The following is a 23,268-nucleotide window of genomic DNA, read 5'->3' on the forward strand; positions in this document are numbered from 1 at the left end:
TAAAGATATTTCGCACAAGCCCAGTCCATATATTGTTCAGTAGTCTTATTTCCTCCTATTAAGTTTTTACCCCCCCAATGTACCTGGTGGAGTAGAGTTCTTCGAAGGCGCGTCACAGGATCCTTCTTGAGTGACTCCCTTTAAAGCAGGAGCCACGGATCGTCGAGAGGCGTCGTGGAACTCGGCATTTAACATCGGGGAATCAACGCCCCTTCTTGAGTGCCCTCCCTTTAAGGCAGGAGTTACGGGTCGTCGAACGTCCGACGGAGAAAAGGTTGAACTACGGCGGTGAAGTGGCAGCTTCATTCCTAGCGGTGCTCGGCGACGACGGAGCGTTGGCGTCCTGCATGGAAGAGGCATCCGGGGTACCTTGGTGATGATAGTTCTGGACCGCAAAGAGAGGATGAAGAACTGTGGCCCAGCAAGGGCGTCGAGTCGTCGCGGTCTCTGTGGTCTTTCAGGTGGCGGGAAACCCACCTGCGGATGCTCCTCGGCGCGTCGACCGTCGGGCCTTCTCCAGCGGGATAAAGTGGGCGACGATGCAGACGAGAGCGTCCGATGATCAAAGGAAGTTCTTAGGCAAATGGGAGCACCGCGGCTCCGGTCGGCGACGGCGGTCGTCGACAGTGGCGGACAACCGTCCGGGTGCTTCTCTTTGGGATTCCGCGGCAGTCCCCGTCTCCGGTCGGCAGCCTGTCGTAGGTCTGTCTACCAGGGAGCTTTGGCAAAGATCAGCTGGTGCACAATGGTCCCTCGTAGCTCGGGAAGAGGGCGCCTTACCAGGTCCTCTCTGGGTCAGTCCTTGGAGACACAGCAGCTTTCAGATTGTGAAGGAGAGCAACAGCAATTCTTCTCTTCCAGCAGGGCTTCAAGGTCAAGCTTCAGTTACTCCAGTTACTCGTCGTAGTGGACTTCAGCTTCTAAACAATTTCCAGTGGTGAGAGGTCCCCAGATATACTATTCTGTCTCTCATTCACACTGCTAGGTCACACTCAGCAGCCAATCATCCAGAAGGGCATTCATGCAGTCAGTCAGCTAATCAGGCACGCAGTGCATTCAGGCCATCCTCCTCCCGCTCAGTCACTCACAACAAGGAATGTGGATTGGGACAAGTACCCAGCCATTCAACACTACACACTGTATTCAGGCCAGTTTCGGGCAGGGCTGTCTCAGTCTTTGTCTCTCATGCCAGAAACCAGACAACCACAACAAGAAGTGCATATTGGTCACACACTCCATTCTCCCCGGTCCCACCCACAGGAGGTACCCATAACATACAATCACTGGGAAGGCTCCAGCTAGTCTGACCGGGCCTTCACAACAACACCATATATGGCACTTCCACCCAACAGCCAGTCAGGGGGAAGGGACAGAGTCAGCGCTTCCCAGGACTTTGGGAAAACAAGGTAATAGGTAATAGAAAGCAAGAGGCCACAGGGGCCATCTTGTATTCCATCAGGAATCAACTGATTCCAATGGCAGGGCCGGGGTATCCCAAAATGGAGGATACTCCACGCATCTGTCACATTCAGCATGGAGCTGCCACCAGCCCATACCCTGCTCTGCGGGCCACCCACAGGTGCCCAAAAACATACACTAGGGGCACAGGTTTGTACCCCCACCCATGGGTGCCATAAGGGTATCCCACGGGTCCGTTCACCAAACCAAAAGAGAGAGGGCTGCACCGCCAGGAGTCCCACATGAACTCCTGCGCGGAAAACACGACAGAACACATGATAAAAAGCAGTAAAGGACAAGGATACGGAGGCCCTGTCTCTCCGATGCATTTCCAGCATCACAGTCGGCCCCCCCAGACTGAGGTGGAGGGTGCCTAATCTCCCACGGGATAGACACCCTCATCCAGACGGTCAACATACCTTCTGGAAAGGCCATCTGCATTATCGTGACTCTTCCCTGGTCGGTGCTCTATGGTGAAGTCTAGCCCTTGCAGGCTAATGGACCACCTGAGCAGTTTTGGGTTCTCACCCTTCATCTGCATATGCCACTTCAGGGGCTTATGATCTGTTTGGACCTTGAAGGTAGACCCCGTAAGGTAGGGGCTAAAACGCCTAAGGCTCCAAACTATACTAAAGCATTCCTTTTCAACAGTAGCCCACCTAAGTTCTCTACCCTTGAGTTGTCTACTGATGAATATGATAGGATGTTCTCTCCCTTTGTCATCTAACTGGGACAAGACAGCTCCAATTCCGTTGTCGCAGGCATCCGTCTGGACGATAAAGGGTTTGCTGTATAATCAGGCGCACACAACACAGGTGCCCTACACAGACTTTCTTTCAAGCCATCAGGCCCTCTGACAGTCTTCAGTCCAATTAACCTTCCTAGGCTGTTTGGGTGAAGTCAGAGCTGTCAGTCGTGCAGCTATGGTTCCATAGTCCGCCATGAAATTGAGATAATACCCAGTGATGCCCAAAAAGGCTCTCACCTGGGTTTGAGTAGTGGGAGTCTCCCAGTCCTGTACATCCTGTACCTTACTGGGGAGAGGTTGGATTTGACCCCCTCCTACCTCATGACCAAGATGCGTGACTTTCCCCTGAGCTATCTGGCACTTGCAGGCCTGCAACACCTTATCCAGATGTGTCAAATGCTCTTCCCAAGTGGAACTGTAGACAGCAATGTTGTCTAAATAAGCCACACAAAAGGCTTCCAGCCCACTGAGAGCATGATTGACCAATCTCTGGAAGGTGGCAGGGGCATTCTTCAACCCAAAAGGCATGACCCTAAACAGGTAGAGTCCCTCTGGTGTTGAGAACGCCGTTTTTTCCTTGGCATGGTCCGTCAGAGCTATTTGCCAATAGCCTGAGGTGAGGTCAAAGGTGCTCACAAATTCGGCAGCACCTATGGTGTCCACAAGCTCATCAGCCCGGGGCAATGGGTGCGTGTCAGTTTTGGTGATGGCATTGACTCCTCTGTAGTCCACACAGAACCTCCAATCCTTGGTACCTGCCTGGGAACTTGCCTTGGTGACAAGGACCATGGGACTGGACCAGGGACTGGTTGAGGGTTCAATAACACCCAGATCCAACATGTTGGCGACCTCAGCCTGGATGTGGTTCTTAACCGTATCTGACATTCGGTAGCTCCTGCTCTTGACAGGCACGCTGTCACCAGTGTTAATCTCGTGCTTACACCACAATGTAAGGCCTGGCGTCAGTGAAAACAGAGAGGCATACTGCTGGAGCAAGGTCCTGCAGGCCCTCTGCTGCTCTGTTGTCAAATCTGGAGAGAGATGCACTCCCTCCACTGAGCCATCCTGAAGGTTGCTATATAGCAAATCAGGAAGGGGCTCACTCTCATCCTCTTCTTGCTCTGAAACCAGCAAGAGACATGAGACTTCGGCTCGCCTGTGGAAAGGCTTGAGCCTATTAACATGGAATACCTGAGGGGCTACCCCGGGGATTACCATGTCAACCAGATAATTGACCTCGCCCATCTTGGAGATTATCCTGAAGGGTCCAGTCCATTTATCTGCCAATGCCCGAGGCTTGGTAGGCTCCATCACGAGGACCTCCTGTCCCGGAGTCCAATCCACTTGCAATGCCTTAAGGTCATGCCAGTATTTGTTCAATTCCTGGCTGGCTTTGAGATTCGCTGTTGCCTGACCCATCATCTGTGTCATCCTCCTTCTGAGGCCTAACACATAGTCCCCCACTTGCTTGGCGGGACCTGGAGGGGTGGCTTCCAAACCTTCTCTGATCAAGGCAAGGGGCCCCCTCACGGGGTGTCCAAAGAGTAACTCAAAGGGGCAGAAACCAACACCTCCCCGTAAGCAAACAGCAGGCATGGCAGGAGTAGATCCCATTTCCTCCTTAGGAGCTCTTCCAAAGCACCTATCATGCCCTTGAGAGTTTTATTAAATCTCTCAACCAGACCATTGGTCTGGGATGGTAAGAGGTGGAGAACTTATAGGTTACTCTGCACTCTTTCCACATGGTCTTCATGTAACTAGACATGAAGTTGGATCCTCTGTCAGAGACAACCTCCTTGGGGAATCCAACACGGGTGAAAATGCCCAGGAGAGCCCTGGCAACCACCTTGGCAGTTACAGTCCGAAGGGGTATAGCCTCAGGGTACCTGGTCGCATGATCTACCAAAACCAGGATGAACCGATGTCCACCTGACGTGGGAGGGTCCAGGGGACCGACAATGTCGATGCCCACCCTCTTAACCACTGGCAATGGCTGCAGTGGGGCAATGACACTGCCTCCAGTCTTGCCAGACAACTGACAAGCTGGGCAGTTCCTGCAGTGGGACTCCACTTCTACTCCCATCCGAGGCCAGTAGAAATGGGCAGAGAGCCTCTGCTTAGTCTTCTTGGTACCAAGATGACTAGCCAAGGGCACCTCATGCGCCAACTGCAGTAGGAAGGGCCTGTAAACCTGGGGTACTACCAACATCTTGAGGGCAGCAGGTTCAGGCTTAGTGGGCTCACTAACAAGGAGCTCACCCTCCCAATAAATTCGGAATGTCCTAGGCACTTCTCCTTGTGCCTGGGACAGGGCCTGTTTCGTCAGACCCTTGGGAGAGTGGCACTCTCTCTGTCCCTTACAGAAGTCTGCCCGGGAGGGTCCCCCTTCAGCTAACAAGCATTGAAGATCGGGATGATCCTCCGGGTTGAGAACCTCTCCCACAGGAGAGTCTTCTGACTCTTCTCCCACAGGAGTTGAGACGGGGTTTACCACTGGACCCAGCCCGTCCGGAGCATGGATCCCAATGGGTGCTGTAGGAACAGCAGGAAGAGAAGGAGCTCCCTCCACAGAGGTGGCCTTCTTGCTCTTCCTTCGTCTTGCCTTAGGCCGCGCCTTTGGCTCGGGTACCTGACTCACAGCCAGACCCGGGGTCACCTGTGACCTAGTGACCGCAGCAGCAGTCATGGGAAGACCATCCGAGATCAATCCCAACTCGACTAGATCATTTCCTAACAGAATGTTAGCAGGGACATTGTCCTGAACCAGGACAGGAAGCTTTGCTGTCTTGTCTCCAATTACGAGTGTGACTAAGGCTACAGGCGATAATTTGGGAGGCGCATCAGCTAACCTGGTGGTTCTCAGAGGAGCACCTACATAGTCCTCTGGCTTGAGCAGGGTCCTGTCCACCACTGTCATGCTCGCCCCAGTGTCTCTCAAACCAGTAGAAGGCTGGCCGTTCAGGAGGACACTTCTCCCAAATCTACTGGTGTTCTGTGAGATAGTCGCCAGTACTTCCGCATACTGGTCCCAGGCCCCAAGGGACACTAAGGAAATCTCTACAGGAGCACCAAATGTGATCCCTGTAGAGGAGGGGAGGACAGTGGCCTCCACCTCAGACATGGGGTAAGGGTAGGTCAGGCTGACAGCCTGTACTCCAAGTGCCTTACCTTTACACTTGGAGTCACCCCTTTTGTGATCCAGAGCCCCACAATCCCAACAAGTGCCGGGAGTGCGGGGTACGGTACTGGAACCACTGGGAGCCTGCTCTACAGCAGGTGGACTACTACTCTTATTCCCACCCACAGATGACTTATCCCCACTAGATGTTTGGGTCTTCGGAGAGGAGTTTTTAGGTTTACCCGACTGTGACTGCGTTTGGGACTCCTCAGCTTTCTGAGAGGCCCCCTTTTTTTTGTTCTTGTCCTTCCCACTGGAGTCCTTAGGGGACACCCGGTAGGAGACCCACTTGTCAGCCAGCCTAGCTAGCTTAAAGGGATCCAAAATGTTCTGGTCAGCAACATACTGACGCAGCTCCGGTGAACAGGCTTCAGAAAAATGCTCAAAAAAACAACAGGTGGGACAATTCAACAAAAGTTTTCACCTTGTAACCATCAATCTACCCCATAAAATTCATGTGCGCAGCACTCACCCGGTCAACCCAAGACACATTCTCTCTTTTCTTAAAATCCCTGAACCTTTTAAGGTATTGGGTAGGTGTCTTGCCAAACTTGGCAATTAAAGCAGATTTCATACACTCATACTGACCCCTTTCTTCCACACTCAGCTTCAGAATACAGTCATACCCAGTCTGAGGCACTCTGCTTAGCAAAAACAAAGAAGTGATGGCTGGAAGGTTTAGAATGAATCTTAACCACTGGCAATGCTCTGGACAACCCTCCAGACCACCGTTGTTCGCCTGCCAAGCCATTAAGAAGGGGAAAGACCATATGCAAATCAGGCTTGGCCCCACCCCAAAAGGGGCAGTCCAGCCCAAACTGCTAGGCCACATCCCTTCTGCACGAGACCACAAGCATCCCCAAACATGTTTCACCCTTGTTGGGGCTCATCAGTGAGGAGTAGCATGGGTCTCTAGGCCCAGCAGGCACGGGACCCACGTCTGGGCATACCCGTCCCACTCGGGGTGACACAGCAAAAACAAAGAGGTGATGGCTGGAAGGTTTAGAATGAATCTTAACCACTGGCAATGCTCTGGACAACCCTCCAGACCACCGTTGTTCGCCTGCCAAGCCATTACAGAAGGGGAAAGACCATATGCAAATCAGGCTTGGCCCCACCCCAAAAGGGGCAGTCCAGCCCGAACTGCTAGGCCACATCCCTTCTGCACGAAACCACAAGCATCCCCAAACATGTTTCACCCTTGTTGGGGCTCATCAGTGAGGAGTAGCTTGGGTCTCTAGGCCCAGCAGGCACGGGACCCACGTCTGGGCATACCCGTCCCACTTGGGGTGACAAAGCAAAAACAAAGAGGTGATGGCTGGAAGGTTTAGAATGAATCTTAACCACTGGCAATGCTCTGGGCAACCCTCCAGACCACTGTTCTTCGCCTGCCAAGCCATTACAGAAGGGGAAAGACCATATGCAAATCAGGCTTGGCCCCACCCCAAAAGGGGCAGTCCAGCCCGAACTGCTAGGCCACATCCCTTCTGCACAAGACCACAAGCATCCCCAAACATGTTTCACCCTTGTTGGGGCTCATCAGTGAGGAGTAGCTTGGGTCTCTAGGCCCAGCAGGCACGGGACCCACGTCTGGGCATACCTGTCCCACTCGGGGTGACAAGGCAAAAACAAAGAGGTGATGGCTGGAAGGTTTAGAATTAATCTTAACCACTGGCAATGCTCTGGGCAACCCTCCAGACCACCGTTCTTCGCCTGCCAAGCCATTATAGAAGGGGAAAGACCATATGCAAATCAGGCTTGGCCCCACCCCAAAAGGGGCAGTCCACCCGAACTGCTAGACCACATCCCTTCTGCACGAGACCACAAGCATCCCCAAACATGTTTCACCCTTGTTGGGGCTCATCAGTGAGGAGTAGCTTGGGTCTCTAGGCCCAGCAGGCACGGGACCCACGTCTGGGCATACCCGTCCCACTCGGGGTGACAAAGCAAAAACAAAGAGGTGATGGCTGGAAGGTTTAGAATGAATCTTAACCACTGGCAATGCTCTGGGCAACCCTCCAGACCACCGTTCTTCGCCTGCCAAGCCATTACAGAAGGGGAAAGACCATATGCAAATCAGGCTTGACCCCACCCCAAAAGGGGCAGTCCAGCCTGAACGGCTAGGCCACATCCCTTCTGCACGAAACCACAAGCATCCCCAAACATGTTTCACCCTTGTTGGGGCTCATCAGTGAGGAGTAGCTTGGGTCTCTAGGCCCAGCAGGCACGGGACCCACGTCTGGGCATACCCGTCCCACTCGGGGTGACAAAGCAAAAACAAAGAGGTGATGGCTGGAAGGTTTAGAATGAATCTTAACCACTGGCAATGCTCTGAGCAACCCTCCAGACCACCGTTCTTCACCTTCCAAGCCATTACAGAAGGGGAAAGACCATATACAAATCAGGCTTGGCCCCACCCCAAAAGGGGCAGTCCAGCCCAAACTGCTAGGCCACATCCCTTCTGCACGAGACCACAAGCATCCCCAAACATGTTTCACACTTGTTGGGGCTCATCAGTGAGGAGTAGCTTGGGTCTCTAGGCCCAGCAGGCACGGGACCCACGTCTGGGCATACCCATCCCACTCGGGGTGACAAAGCAAAAACAAAGAGGTGATGGCTGGAAGGTTTAGAATGAATCTTAACCACTGGCAATGCTCTGGGCAACCCTCCAGACCACCGTTCTTCGCCTGCCAAGCCATTACAGAAGGGGAAAGACCATATGCAAATCAGGCTTGACCCCACCCCAAAAGGGGCAGTCCAGCCTTAACGGCTAGGCCACATCCCTTCTGCACGAAACCACAAGCATCCCCAAACATGTTTCACCCTTGTTGGGGCTCATCAGTGAGGAGTAGCTTGGGTCTCTAGGCCCAGCAGGCACGGGACCCACGTCTGGGCATACCCGTCCCACTCGGGGTGACAAAGCAAAAACAAAGAGGTGATGGCTGGAAGGTTTAGAATGAATCTTAACCACTGGCAATGCTCTGAGCAACCCTCCAGACCACCGTTCTTCACCTTCCAAGCCATTACAGAAGGGGAAAGACCATATACAAATCAGGCTTGGCCCCACCCCAAAAGGGGCAGTCCAGCCCAAACTGCTAGGCCATATCCCTTCTGCACGAGACCACAAGCATCCCCAAACATGTTTCACCCTTGTTGGGGCTCATCAGTGAGGAGTAGCTTGGGTCTCTAGGCCCAGCAGGCACGGGACCCACGTCTGGGCATACCCGTCCCAACCGGGGTGACAAAGCAAAAACAAAAAGGTGATGGCTGGAAGGTTTAGAATGAATCTTAACCACTGCCAATGCTCTGGGCAACCCTCCAGACCACCGTTCATCGCCTGCCAAGCCATTACAGAAGGGGAAAGACCTTATGCAATCAGGCTTGGCCCCACCCCAAAAGGGGAAGTCCAGCCCAAACTGCTAGGCCACATCCCTTCTGCACGAGACCACAAGCATCCCCAAACATGCTTCACCCTTTTTGGGCCTCATCAGTGAGGAGTAACTTCGGTCTCTAGGCCCAGCAGGCACGGGACCCACGTCTGGGCATACCCGTCCCACTCGGGGTGACAAAGCAAAAATAAAGAGGTGATGGCTGGAAGGTTTAGAATGAATCTTAACCACTGGCAATGCTCTGGGCAACCCTCCAGACCACCGTTCTTCGCCTGCCAAGCCATTACAGAAGGGGAAAGACCATATGCAAATCAGGCTTGGCCCCACCCCAAAAGGGGCAGTCCAGCCCAAACTGCTAGGCCACATCCCTTCTGCACGAGACCACAAGCATCCCCAAACATGTTTCACCCTTGTTGGGGCTCATCAGTGAGGAGTAGCTTGGGTCTCTAGGCCCAGCAGGCACGGGACCCACGTCTGGGCATACCCATCCCACTCGTGGTGACAAAGCAAAAACAAAGAGGTGATGGCTGGAAGGTTTAGAATGAATCTTAACCACTGGCAATGCTCTGGGCAACCCTCCAGACCACCGTTCTTCGCCTGCCAAGCCATTACAGAAGGGGAAAGACCATATGCAAATCAGGCTTGACCCCACCCCAAAAGGGGCAGTCCAGCCCAAACTGCTAGGCCACATCCCTTCTGCACGAGACCACAAGCATCCCCAAACATGTTTCACCCTTGTTGGGGCTCATCAGTGAGGAGTAGCTTGGGTCTCTAGGCCCAGCAGGCACGGGACCCACGTCTGGGCATACCCATCCCACTCGTGGTGACAAAGCAAAAACAAAGAGGTGATGGCTGGAAGGTTTAGAATGAATCTTAACCACTGGCAATGCTCTGGGCAACCCTCCAGACCACCGTTCTTCGCCTGCCAAGCCATTACAGAAGGGGAAAGACCATATGCAAATCAGGCTTGACCCCACCCCAAAAGGGGCAGTCCAGCCTTAACGGCTAGGCCACATCCCTTCTGCACGAAACCACAAGCATCCCCAAACATGTTTCACCCTTGTTGGGGCTCATCAGTGAGGAGTAGCTTGGGTCTCTAGGCCCAGCAGGCACGGGACCCACGTCTGGGCATAGCCGTCCCACTCGGGGTGACAAAGCAAAAACAAAGAGGTGATGGCTGGAAGGTTTAGAATGAATCTTAACCACTGGCAATGCTCTGAGCAACCCTCCAGACCACCGTTCTTCACCTTCCAAGCCATTACAGAAGGGGAAAGACCATATACAAATCAGGCTTGGCCCCACCCCAAAAGGGGCAGTCCAGCCCAAACTGCTAGGCCATATCCCTTCTGCACGAGACCACAAGCATCCCCAAACATGTTTCACCCTTGTTGGGGCTCATCAGTGAGGAGTAGCTTGGGTCTCTAGGCCCAGCAGGCACGGGACCCACGTCTGGGCATACCCGTCCCAACCGGGGTGACAAAGCAAAAACAAAAAGGTGATGGCTGGAAGGTTTAGAATGAATCTTAACCACTGCCAATGCTCTGGGCAACCCTCCAGACCACCGTTCTTCGCCTGCCAAGCCATTACAGAAGGGGAAAGACCTTATGCAATCAGGCTTGGCCCCACCCCAAAAGGGGAAGTCCAGCCCAAACTGCTAGGCCACATCCCTTCTGCACGAGACCACAAGCATCCCCAAACATGCTTCACCCTTTTTGGGCCTCATCAGTGAGGAGTAACTTGGGTCTCTAGGCCCAGCAGGCACGGGACCCACGTCTGGGGAAAATGCTCAAAAAACAACAGGTGGGACAATTCAACAAAGTTTTCACCTTGTAACCATCAATCCACCCCATCATATTCATGTGCGCAGCACTCACCCAGTCAACCCAAGACACATTCTCTCTTTTCTTAAAATCCCTGAACCTTTTAAGGTATTTGGTAGGTGTCTTGCCAAACTTGGCAATTAAAGCAGATTTCATACACTCATACTGACCCCTTTCTTCCACACTCAGCTTCAGAATACAGTCATACCCACTCTGAGGCACTCTGCTTAGCAAACACTTAGCCCAATCTCTTTTGTCAACATCATGAATTGCACAAGCCATTTCAAATCCTTCAATCCATTGGAGGATATCAGAGCCCTCCACAAACACACCAACCAAATTTTTCCTAAACTTGGTGGCTGGGGACCTGCCACTCTAAACTGGCTTCGCTGAAGTCTCCACTCTAGCTTTCTCTAGCTGGATTCTCTGACATTCAGTGTCCTTGTCTTTGAGTTCAAGGTGCCTATTCTTGAGCTCCACTTGTTGAGCCAACTCCTCCTTCTTAAGCTCAGCATCTATTTCCAACTTGCGATATTCAAAGGCCAATTTCATCCTTAATAACTCAAGCTCCAAGGAATTGCTGGGGTTTGGAACAGAGGCAGCAGGAATGGTGGCATTCCCAGAAACAGATTCAGAAGAAACCCCAGGGGCAGAGTCCTCATTGGTTGCATTCCCCCCTCATCAAGAGTTTCACCATCGGTCTGGTAGTCCACTAGCTATCAGCTCAGCCCTAGACTTATCCACAAAGTCTAACACCCTGGCTTCACAAGCACTCTGGAGAGCCTCTAAGCTCATCCCAGTCACTTTACCATTTGCAATAGACTTCATTGCTTGTAATGCAGTTATTTTGTACACGACCAAACCTTAATTTAATAAAGTGCAGATATTTTGTAAGTGGCACAGTTATACACTGATTCTTAAAACCATAAGCATCCCACCGCTGCCACCAGTGTGAAGAAGTACTGGTGGGGGGTGCCTGTACTTCCGCTCTCTTTATGGTAGAGGAGAGGCACAGAGGACCCTAGCCAAGATTCTCAATTGGTAGCAATGGACGAGCAAGCAAGGCCTAGCTTCTCGGGGGGTGATGCAGGCCGGTTCTTAAGTACAGTGTAGTCCCCAAACCCCCACAAAGGAATGTCCACACACTGTATTACTGAAAACACAGTCTTTATATAATTAATATTCAAGGGTATGTACACGATCACAATAACGCACTTTGTACTCGGAAATCAACAATGATAAATATATACAATTCTAAAGTGGTACCACCAATGTTATCAAATCTCATTAAAGTGCATCAACTGTACGGTTAAAATGTCACACAGATCAATAACGAGGAAACCAGCAATAGAGATAGGAAGGAACGTAAGATGGTTGAAACAATAGGCAGAATGCTGACCCCTAACATTAGGCACAGTTCTGTGTGGAGATCCCCCCACCTGGGCAACCTGTAAAATAAAGATATATCGCACAAGCCCAGTCCAAATATTGTTCACTAGTCTTATTTCCTCCTATTAAGGTTTTACCCCCCCAATGTACCTGGTGGAGTAGAGTTCTTCGAAAGTGTCGAAGGATCCTTCTTGAGTGACTCACTTTAAAGCAGGAGCCATGGATCGTCGAGAGGCGTCGAGGAACTCGGCGTTCGGCGCCGGGGAATCGACGGCACTTCTTGAGTGCCCTCCCTTTAAGGCAGGAGTCACGGGTCGTCAAACGTCCGACGGAGAACAGGTTGAACTAAGGCGGTGAAGTGGCAGCTTCATTCCTAGCGGAGCTCGTCGATGACGGAGCATTGGCGTCCTGCAAGGTAGAGGCGTGCAGGGCACCTCGGTGATGATAGTTCTGGACCGCAAAGAGAGGATGAAGAACTGTGGCCCAGCAAGGGCGTCGAGTCGTCGGCGTCTCTGTGGTCTTTTAGGTGGCGGGAAACCCACCGGCAGATGCTCCTCGGCGCGTCAACGGTCGGGCCTTCTCCAGCGGGATAAAGCGGGCGACGATGCAGATGAGAGCGTCCGATGATCAAAGGAAGTTCTTAGGCAAACGGGAGCACGGCGGCTCCGGTCGGCGATGGCAGTCGTCGACAGTGGCGGACAACAGTCCAGGTGCTTCTCTTTGGGATTCCGCAGCAGTCCCCGTCTCCGGTCAGCAGCCTGTCGTAGGTCTGTCTACCAGGGAGCTTTGGCAAAGATCAGCTGGTGCACGATGGTCCCTCGTAGCTCGGGAAGAAGGCGCCTTACCAGGTCCTCTCTGGGTCAGTCCTTGGAGACACAGCAGCTTTCAGATTGTGAAGGAGAGCAACAGCAGTTCTTCTCTTCCAGCAGGGCTTCAAGGTCAAGCTTCAGTTACTCCAGTTACTCGTCGTAGTGGACTTCAGCTTCTGAACAATTTCCAGTGATGAGAGGTCCCCAGATATACTATTCTGTCTCTCATCCACACTGCTAGGTCACACTCAGCAGCCAATCATCCAGAAGGGCATTCATGCAGTCAGTCAGCCAATCAGGCACGCAGTGCATTCAGGCCATCCTCCTCCCGCTCAGTCACTCACAACAAGGAATGTGGATTGGGACAAGTACCCAGCCATTCAACACTACACACTGCATTCAGGGCAGTTTCGGGCAGGGCTGTCTCAGTCTTTGTCTCTCATGCCAGAAACCAGACAACCACAACAAGAAGTGCATATTGGTCACACACTCCATTCACCCCGGTCCCACCCACAGGAGGTACCCATAACATACAATCACTGGGAAGGCTCCAGCTAGTCTGACCGGGCCTTCACAACAACACCATACATGGCACTTCCACCCAACAGCCAGTCAGGGGGAAGGGACAGAGTCAGGGCTTCCCAGGACTTTGGGAAAATAAGGTAATAGGTAATAGAAAGCAAGAGGCCACAGGGGCCATCTTGTTTTCCATCAGGAATCAACTGATTCCAATGGCAGGGCCGGGGTATCCCAAAATGGAGGATACTCCGCGCACCTGTCAAATTCAGCATGGAGCTGCCACCAGCCGATACCCTGCTCTGCGGGCCACCCACAGGTGCCCAAAAACATACACTAGGGGCACAGGTTTGTACCCCCACCCATGGGTGCCATAAGGGTATCCCACGGGTCCGTTCACAAAACCAAAAGAGAGAGAGCTGCACCGCCAGGAGTCCCACATGAACTCCTGCGAGGAAAACACGACAGGACACATGATAAAAAGCAGTAATGGACAAGGATACGGAGGCCCTGTCCCTCCGATGCATTTCCAGCATCACAGCTCCCAGTGGGTGTTGTTCAAGATCCTCTGCATTGTCCACAAGGCTTTCTGGGGCCTGGGACCTACCTATCTGTAACAATGCCTACCTAAATACTGTCCTTCCAGAGCCGTCCTCTCATCTACCTCCAACCTTCTGCGAGAGAGCTGGTTCTCCAAGCAGAGATTTGAAGGGAGATCTTTATCCTCAGCAGGGGCTTGCCACTCAAATAGCCTCCCTGACGCACTCCGTCTTGAGCCTGATCTCCATAAATTCTGGAAACTCCTTAAGACATTCCTTTTCTCCTCCTTCTCTCCCTCTAGCCTGCTAACCTCTCTCTCCACTCTATCCCTCTCCCCCTCTTTCCCACACATCTTGCTGATTGGCCACCTGGTGTACCTCAGAGTTTCAAAGGCCTCCGGCACCCTAGCCAGTCCTCTCGCACTTGCCTCCGGGCCTGCATTTGCCTCATATCACTACTGCACTGGTCAATGTCCCATGAGAGTGTCATCTCAGCATTTACACCAGTCTCTGACAGACTGGGTGTACTTGGACTCCCCCCCCCTGCACTTGTTCTCCACCAGCTCCCTCCCCGGCCCTCTCCTGTACCATCTGTGCACTTGCACAATCTAAACGTAGCACGCCTTGAAGATCATGTATATTACGTCTCCCCTCTTTGCATGGTTGCACCTAAATGCTCTTGGAAAAACTGCAGAATCATTGTCAGACCTATTTGCTGTTATCTACATTGTTCACTGTACTATATGCAATTCTCTGCCTGTGCAGACTTGTATTCAGAAATTCAAGGGCTCTGAATGACTGTTTTTCCCCTTGTTCCCTCCCTCCTTGAGCACTTTGAAACACTGGTTTTATGTATAGGCGCTTTACAAATATACATTACCATACCAACCCATTCCATTGGCATTATGTGCAGAAGGGCACTGCCCTGCTCATGCAGTAGTACTCTCTGAAGGAGGGTCAGAATGTGTGCAGGATGTCGGGGTGCTCTGCAGGAGGCTAAAGTTCTATCCAGAGAGGGAGGGCTCTAAACAGGAGGGATTCAAGGACGCTGGGAATGATTCAAGTGGGCAGGGCATTGCACCGTAATGTGTTTGCTGGGGTCCAGATTCAGGGCCTTACAGTCTGCCAATTCCATCACTGGGTGTCACCTAATGTACCCTATACCAGCTTGGTATAGTATAGTGCTTTATATATATGTAAAGTAAAATGTGTTTGCTACTGAGGGAATTTACTTTCTGTTCTTGATCAGACCGTGAATTATTCTCAGTTTATTCGCTGTCGGCACAGGCTTGTTTACATACTTCTGTGGTCTCTGCATCTCCTGCTTTGTTCGTGGTCTCTCCTGCTTCACAATAAATGGCACATATCTCCTGTGCTTGTAGTGTTCGCAGTATATGGGTAATTTAAATCCCAATCTGGTAGACAGACCTAGTCTATCAAGAGGTTTCAAAAGAATGTAGCAAACAAAAAACCTTTGTATCCCCACTGATGAAGACTAGCCCTTCAACCAAATTGTTTGTGAAAGGACCCACACCTCTTTGTGCTGCTTTAGAATGTACGTTTGAATTAATTCAACGTTTGTGATGAATGTCCCTCTGCAGGTGACCTAGCCTAAGCCCCGTCCACCTGTTGTGTTCCTGGTTGCCGCTCTTTTTCCCTACTTAAGGAGACCTCCAGCCTCTTTTCCTTTGCAGATGGGGAGCAGGTGCAAGAGGATCTAGGTCATCTGGCCTAAACCCCACCCACCTGCTGCCTTCCAGGTTGCCACTCATTTTCCCCACTTAGCAAACCCCGCCCACCTGGAGCCTTCCTGGTTGCTGCTCTTTATCCGTATTTAAGGAGCCCTGCAGCCTCTTTTCCTTTGCAGATGGGGAGCAGGAGCAAGTGGCTTTAGGTCACCTGGCCCAAGCCCCGCCCAACTGGTACCTTCCATGTTGCTGCTCTTTTTCTCCATTTAGCAAGTCCCGCCCACCTGGTGCCTTCCTGCTTGCTGCACTTTTTCCCAACTTAAGGAGGTCTCCAGCTACTTTTCCTTTGCAGATGGGGAGCAGGTGCAAGTGGATCTAGGTCACCTGGCCTAAGCCCTGCCCACCTGGTACCTTCCAGGTTGCTGCTCTTTTTCCCCACTTAGCAAGTCCCGCCCACCTGGTGCCTTCCTGGCTGCTGCTCTTTTTCCCTACTTAAGGAGCCCTCCGGCATCTTTTCCTTTGCAGATGGGGAGCAGGTGCAAATGTATCTAGGTCAACTGGCCCAAGCCCCGCCCACCTGGTGCCTTCCAGGTTGCTGCTCTTTTTCCCCACTTAGCAAGTCCCGCCCACCTGGTGCCTTCCGGGTTGCCACTCTTTTTCCCAACTTAAGGAGGCCTCCAGCCTCTTTTTCTTTTCCAGATTGGGAGCAGGTGCAAGTTGATCTAGGTCACCTGGCCTAAGCCCCGCCCACCTAGTGCGTTTCAGGTTGCCAGTCTTTTTCTCCACTTAGCAAACCCCGCCCACCTGGTGCCTTCCAGGTTGCTGCTCTTTTTCCCCACTTAGCAAGCCCCGCCCACCTGGTGCCTTCCTGGTTGCCGCTCTTTTTCCCTATTTAAGGAGGTCTCCAGACTCTTTTCCTTTGCAGATGGGGAGCAGGTGCAAGTTGATCTAGGTCATTGGCCTAAGCCCAGCCCACCTGGTGCCTTTCAGGTTGCCAGTCTTTTTCTCCACTTAGCAAGCCCCGCCCACCTGGTGCCTTTCAGGTTTCCACTCTTTTTCCCCACTGTAAAGACTGGAGGGGGGGGTCTGTACTTCTGCTCTCTATATGGTAGAGGAAAGGCAAAGAGGACCCCAGCCAAGATTCTCTACTATTGGTAACATAGTCGAGCAATCAAGGCCTAGCTTCTCAGGAGGTGATGCAGGCTGGTTCTTAAGTACAAGTAGTCCCCAAGCACCCACAAAGGAATGTCCACACACTGTATTAGTTAAAACACAGTCTTTAAATAATTAAGTTCAAGGTTATGTACACAGTCACAATAACTCACTTTGTGCTCAGTAAATCTACAATGGCAAATATATACAGTTCTAAGTGGAACCAGAATTATAATTAGATTTCATTAAAGTGCATCAACTGTACTCTGATAAATGTCACACAAATCACTTAATAAAGGTAACCAATAATAGACATAGGAGGAAAGCAGTTGGTTAGAACAATTGGCAGAATACTGGCCTCTACCGTTAAACACAGTTCTGTGTGGAGATCCCCCCACCTGGGTAACCTGTAAAGTAAAGATATAGCACAAGCCCAGTCCATATATCGTTGTACAAGTCTTATTTCCTTCTATAATGTTTCTACCACCCCAATATACCTGGAATAGCAGAGTTTGACGTTGGGTCGTCTACGGATCCTTCTTATGTGGCTCCCTTTAAAGCAGGAGCCACGGATCGTTGAGATCCCTCAAAGAAAGTGAACTCAGCATCGAGGTGGCAGCTTCGGTCCCAGCGGTGCTCATCGACGACGGAGCGAAGATGTCCTGCCAAGAGAAGGCGTGCGGGGCACCTCGATGTTGATAGTTCAGGACCGCAAAGAGTTTGTGAAGAACTGTGGCCCAGCAAGGGCATCGAGTCATCTGCCGTCTCTACGGTCTTTGGGTGGCGGGAAACCCACCGGCGGATGCTCCTCGGCGCGTCGATGGCCTGGCCTTCTCCGGCGGGATAAGGCTGGTGACAGTGCGGACTAGCGTTTCCATGAATCAAAGTCTTAGGCAAAGGAGCGTGCAGCTCTGGTCATCGGCGGCACAGCGTCAAGCGGTCCCCTCTTCTGGGCCTCTAGCGGTTACAGCAGACTTGCGAACCCTGGTCGACGACGATGGACGTAATGTCCGGTGCTTATCTTCATTCTCCTCAGCGGTCCCAGTCTCCGGTCGGCAGCCTTTCAAGGGTCTAACTTCCAGGGCGCTTCGGCAAAGGTTAGCAGTGCTCGATGGTCCCTCGGAGCACGGGAAGAGGGCACCTAACCAGGTCCTCTCTTGAATCAGTCTCTACGGCTTTCAGCAAAGGGAGACACCAGTCAACCTTCTTCTTTAGGCTCGGCTTCGAGATTAAGTGTCAGTTTCAACTTCAGCTTCTGAAAAATTTCTAGCAGTGAGAGGCCCCCAGATATACTAGTTGATCTCTCATTCGTTCTGCTGGGTCACACTCAGGCAACCTATCACTGAGAAGGGCATTCAGCTGTCAGTCAGCCAATCAGGCATACAGTGCATTCAGGCTATTCTCCTCCCTCTCAGACACTCACAACAAGGAATGTGTATTGGGACAAGTACCCAGCCATTAAACACTACACACTGCATTCATACCAGTTTCTGTCAGGGCTATCTCAGTCATTGTGTCACACACCAGAAACCAGACATCCACAACAAGAAGTGCATATTGGTCATACACTCCATTCACCCAGGTCCCACACACAAGGTGTACCCACAACACACAGTCACTGGGAAGGCTCCAGCCAGTCTGGCCTAGACTTCACAACACCATATATGGAACTTCCACCCAACAGCCAGTCAGGGCTTTCCAGGAATTTAGGAAAACAAGGTAACAATCAATAGAAAGTAAGAGGCCACAGGGGCCATCTTGTTTCCTATCAGGAATCAACCGATTGCAATGGCAGGGCCTGGGTATCCCAAAATGGAGGATACTCAGAGCACCTGTCAAATTCAGCATGCAGCTGCCACCAGCCCATACCCTGCTCTGTGGGCCACACACAGGTACCCAAAAACATACACTAGGGGCACAGGGTTGCAACCCTACCAATGGGTGCCATAAGGGTATCTCATGGGTCTGTACACAAAATCAAAAACAGGAAGAGCTGCACTGCCAGGAGTCCCACCTGGACTTGTGGGAAGAAAACAATACAGAACACAAATGAAAAAGGACAAGGACAGGGAGGCCCTGTCCCTCCAATGCATTTCCAGCATCACAGCCACTTAGCAAGCCCCACCCACCTGGTGACTTCCTAGTTGCCGCTCTTTTTCCCTAGTTAAGGAGCCCTCCAGCCTCTTTTTCTTTGCAGATGGGGGGCAGGTGCAAGTGGATCTAGGTAACCTGGCCTAAGCACCAACCACCTCTGAGCCCTGCCTCTTCCTTCCTGCTCTTAAATCTTATATCAAGGGCGTCTCTCGCCCAGGCATCTGATGTGAAGGGCAGACGAAGAAAAGGGCAATTCCTGTTTGGACCTGTTCAGACCAGGAGGACCCAGGGCCCGGCATCCTGCTCAGACAGCAGGTAAGCATGCACCAACATGTGTTTACTCCCTCTGTCCCCATAGGCCATCCCCACCCCCTCTGATCCCCCAGGATGTTCCCTTGTGCCCCCCATTCTCGCACACAGGTGTTGCCTCTTTTGCTTGATTGTGCTACCCTGCCCCCACCCCTCCAGCCTACTTCTGCAGGAGTCTGTCCTGATACATTCTGGTTTCACCATGACCGTCTTGTGGCCAATGCTGGATTTGCCTTTTATGGACTTTATTGATTCATGGTGCATCACCCTTTCTCAGCTCTCATGCTGGCCTTCCTTTGCATCTTGTACTCATCGTGGCCCTGAATCATGCTGTTCCCATCTTCATCTTGTATCCTGCGTTGCACAATTATGTGTTACTGCTGATTTCTGCAATTCTATTCACTCTCCCCTCTGTTTTTGACTGCTTACTCTCTGTTCTATCCTCCTCTCCCTTTCTCCTTTTCCTATCTCCTCCCCTTACTTTCTTCTATGCACTTACTCTATCAGAATTGTCCCTGGACCTAGAATGATGGCAACCCCGTCTGTCACCTGCCCTCTCCCCTTAATTGCCCCTCCCCCCCTCCAGCACTAGGCCTGATGAAATGTCATCAGGCCTAGTACGATAGTCGCTTGTTTTGTTCCTCCCCTCTCTTTCTGCACCCCTCTCCCTCATCTTTTGTTTTTCTCCAGATCTACCAGAAATATCGTCAGGCCTAATACGGAAGTCACCTGTTTCCATTTCCTTCAAACTCTCTCCCTCCCTTCCTTATCTCTGTCTTAGCTCTTGCACTATCTGAAATGTCGTCAGGCCGAGTATGATAGTTAAATTCACATCCTTGCTGTTCATGGCCTGTAAGAATGTCATTGTATTTTCCCTTGTTCCCTCCCTTGCCTTGAAGCGCTTTGAAACACATTGTGTATAGGCGCTATATAAATAAACTATCATATCCTCATATCATGTCCAGCAATGAAAGAGGAACATGTCCTACCAGCCCCTCCTTACCTTATAGTCCAGCTCTCAGCAGGCGGGCGCTCGCACCCGCTTCCAGAAAGAGCATTGTGTAGCTGGCTTCCCATTACCTGCTCCATTGCAGAGGTCTGTAGTGCAGCAATGACTGGAAGTCGGGACCCCATTCACCGTGGTCGTCATTTCCCTACAGGACTGTTGGCAGCTCTTGCTGATGGCTGTAACTCCTGTAAATAAAGGCATACATGGTTATTCGCAGTGTTTGACACGCCATGGATCTGAGCCTTCCATGCCGCAAAGATGCACAGAGACATACAGTTTGATAACATGACGATACGTAATCTAGGTCCCTCAGCCAGATATGATATGGCATTTATAAAGCAGTGATACACAAGTGTTTCTAGGCGTGACGAGGCAAGGGAGGGGGAACAGAAGGAAGACAAAGACCACAATCTTACTAGGCCAGGTGACATTGAGATCGCGCAAGTGCAGGGGAGGGGCAAAAGGGAAAGAGCGGGGGGGCAGGGGCAGTGCAATACATAGGAGGAACAGTGAAAAATAAATAGAATAAATATAGCAGCTTGTGGCAAGTGCAGGGTAAGTGCAGATATCAAGTGTCAAGAGATGATGGGGACTGTCGGGATACAGAAACAGCCCCCAAGTGCAGGGGTTGCCCGGGAGGCAGTGCAGATGTGCAGCTGGCGGGGGATGGGACCTGGGCCTGAGATCAGTGGGTAGCCACATCACCAGTGCAGTTTCAGTCAGCAGCTCAACAGGGGAGAGGAGAAGAGAAAGCAGAAGCAAAGAGGAATGTCTTGAGGTGCTTCCGGAACTGGAGATGGTTCTCCTCAAGTTTCAGGGCAGCAGGGAGGCTGTTCAAGAGGGAGGGCACAACCAAAGAAAGAGATCTACCACCAACTCGCTGCTTGGAGAAGCAACTGACCCTGAGGGAGTTGGAGGCGGATGAGCGAAAAGCTCGAGAAGGAAGATATTTAGGAAGAGAGAGTTGAAGGTATTGAGGCCCCAGGCGCCAGAAGGCCTTGTGGACGATGCAGAGGGTTTTGAACTTAATCCTCGCAGCCACTGGGAGCCAGTGCAGAGATTTCAGTCCTGGAGAGATACGATCTCTGGGCTTGAGGCCAAGGACAAGTCCTGCTGTCGCACAGACCCCTGGCGTGATCAGTAGCATTGATCACCTGTTCTTTCCCAGCACCTTTCCAACATGGTTTTCCTTTCTGGTCTTTGTATTGTTTAGAGGAGGGTGTCATTTAGAACTGAAAGGCCTTACAAACTAAGCAATACAAAAAACAGTGGCTTTTCTAGCATAAGGCGCCTTTACATAAGAGCATTATTGGATTGGGTGAGTATAGGGGGGGCCAGAAGCGCTAAGAGGGAAGCATATATCAGAGACGTAAACATAAGGACATAACAGTATGTTTAACATTGACAGCCTGAGGACAGTATTTACACATTTAGAAATTACATTTACTTCACATTGTCTCCGCAATTTCTGGTGTTTCCGTAGATTCTCTGCAAGCTTTGTAAAAGAAATCTTTTGTAATGTAAAATAAAATAGCATTCTCATGCTGACGCCTAAGCTCACGCAGAAATGTCCTTTGCCAGTATAGACAACATCATGCCAGTGTTTCAGCAGTAGAATGTATTCCATATTGCCACCAGAAAATGCCTAGTCCAGTCAAAAACACTTGCATCACATGCGTTATAGTGCCATCACAATTCCATTGCACAGGCAATGTAAACACATCTAAATTGAACTTGTGGAATTGGGATGCAGTTAAAAAAGTGACTTGCCTGTGTATTGCCAGTAAAACACAATGGCCCTCATTACGACCCTGGCGGAAATCGAAAAACGATGGCGGAAATGCAATACCGCCATCGAATAGCGCTCGGTGCGACTATGACCCGTCACCGCAAAGTACGATGCCATTAGCGACACCGTAGTGAACGCCAACGCTAACTGCACCAAGCACGCGCGCGCGCGCCATGCCAAACCGCAAACACCACCATGGTGCAACGGTACGCCAATTCCGACCCTAGCGGACATGTACCTAACGCCATCAGGCATGGCGGAATGGACCATTCCGCCATGGCGAGAAGTACGGCATCGCGAATCAACCGTAAACGGCCCCACTGAGTGCCTGTACACCGCTCCCTGCCCACAAAGTACAACTCCCCGTAGGTGCAATGAAGCCACAATGCAACCATTGAAATGTACAAGTCACCCATGCATGCCAACGAACAAAAGAAACACAACAGGGGCCAATGGGAGCTGCAGGGCACAGATGGCACGAATACACAAGCCATCCCAATGGACATGACCACAGTCCCCCACCAAGAAACGCACGCAAACACAGGCACCTGTGACCAGCAATATACCGAAAACCACATCATTCAACCAGTCCACCTGGCTGACCGGCATCTGTTACACAAAACCCAATCCCCCGCCCCTGAGCATGACAACATTCAAACTGGCATATTGGCAGCCCCCATCCCTGACCTCACTGGGCTTCGTAGGCAAACGCGCACAGCACAGTACCACGCAACTAAACCCCGAAGCTGGAACCCAATGCAGATCTCCTCACAATACATCGCCCCCCAAATAGGCATATGCCACATCACTTGCAAAGAAAAACGCTACACGGGCCAAATCAGAATAGACATTTATGCACATCAAAATCACCAAGCACATACAGCCATCAGGCCATGAAATCCAAAACACCAACCACCATTGTGGGCTGCTTCCCAAGAAACGACCAGCCACTACCTGTGTGTCGCCCTGTTCCCCCATGGTACACAGAGCCACATTCACGTACGAAAAGGCAACATGGAAGCGCACAGAACCGCAGGGCCGTCCCAATGGGGAGGCACTAGTCCAGCTGAAAGGCCGAAATGTTGCTCCGAGCCACCAGTACTGCGTAAGGGCATGTGGGCCATTGGCGATCGTCCCATAAGATCGTAATGCTGCTCCACTGATTAACACGAAGCAGCAGGTGTCGGGAGTAAAATCCATCTGCAGGAGTGGCATACAGATGGCAGTGGCAAAAGGGGAGGAGATACCTGTCAACCAAAAGAAAAGAAAAAGAACAGAATGGCCATCAGAACTACATTCGAACAACTCACTTCAATGATCACACGAAATCCACAGCCATATGCATGCTAGCCCACTCCAAAGGAACATCACCACCCCAAAA

The 23,268-nt window shown here is 51.5% G+C and overlaps 1 protein-coding gene across 1 annotated transcript in view; it reads right to left on the bottom strand.

Annotated features, from left to right (window-relative positions):
- The window catches only part of LOC138498716 (uncharacterized), a 303,741-nt gene that overhangs the window by 208,081 nt on the left and 72,392 nt on the right, over positions 1–23,268 (bottom strand). The window contains exon 3 of the mRNA XM_069622358.1: positions 20,170–20,283. Within this exon, the coding sequence (XP_069478459.1) occupies positions 20,170–20,283 (114 nt within the window). The remainder of the gene's footprint in view (positions 1–20,169; positions 20,284–23,268) is intronic.

The sequence above is a fragment of the Ambystoma mexicanum genome, chromosome 5q (genome assembly GCF_040938575.1).
Source record: "Ambystoma mexicanum isolate Mex_15411 chromosome 5q, UKY_AmexF1_1, whole genome shotgun sequence".
Classification (NCBI taxonomy): Eukaryota; Metazoa; Chordata; class Amphibia; order Caudata; family Ambystomatidae; genus Ambystoma; species Ambystoma mexicanum.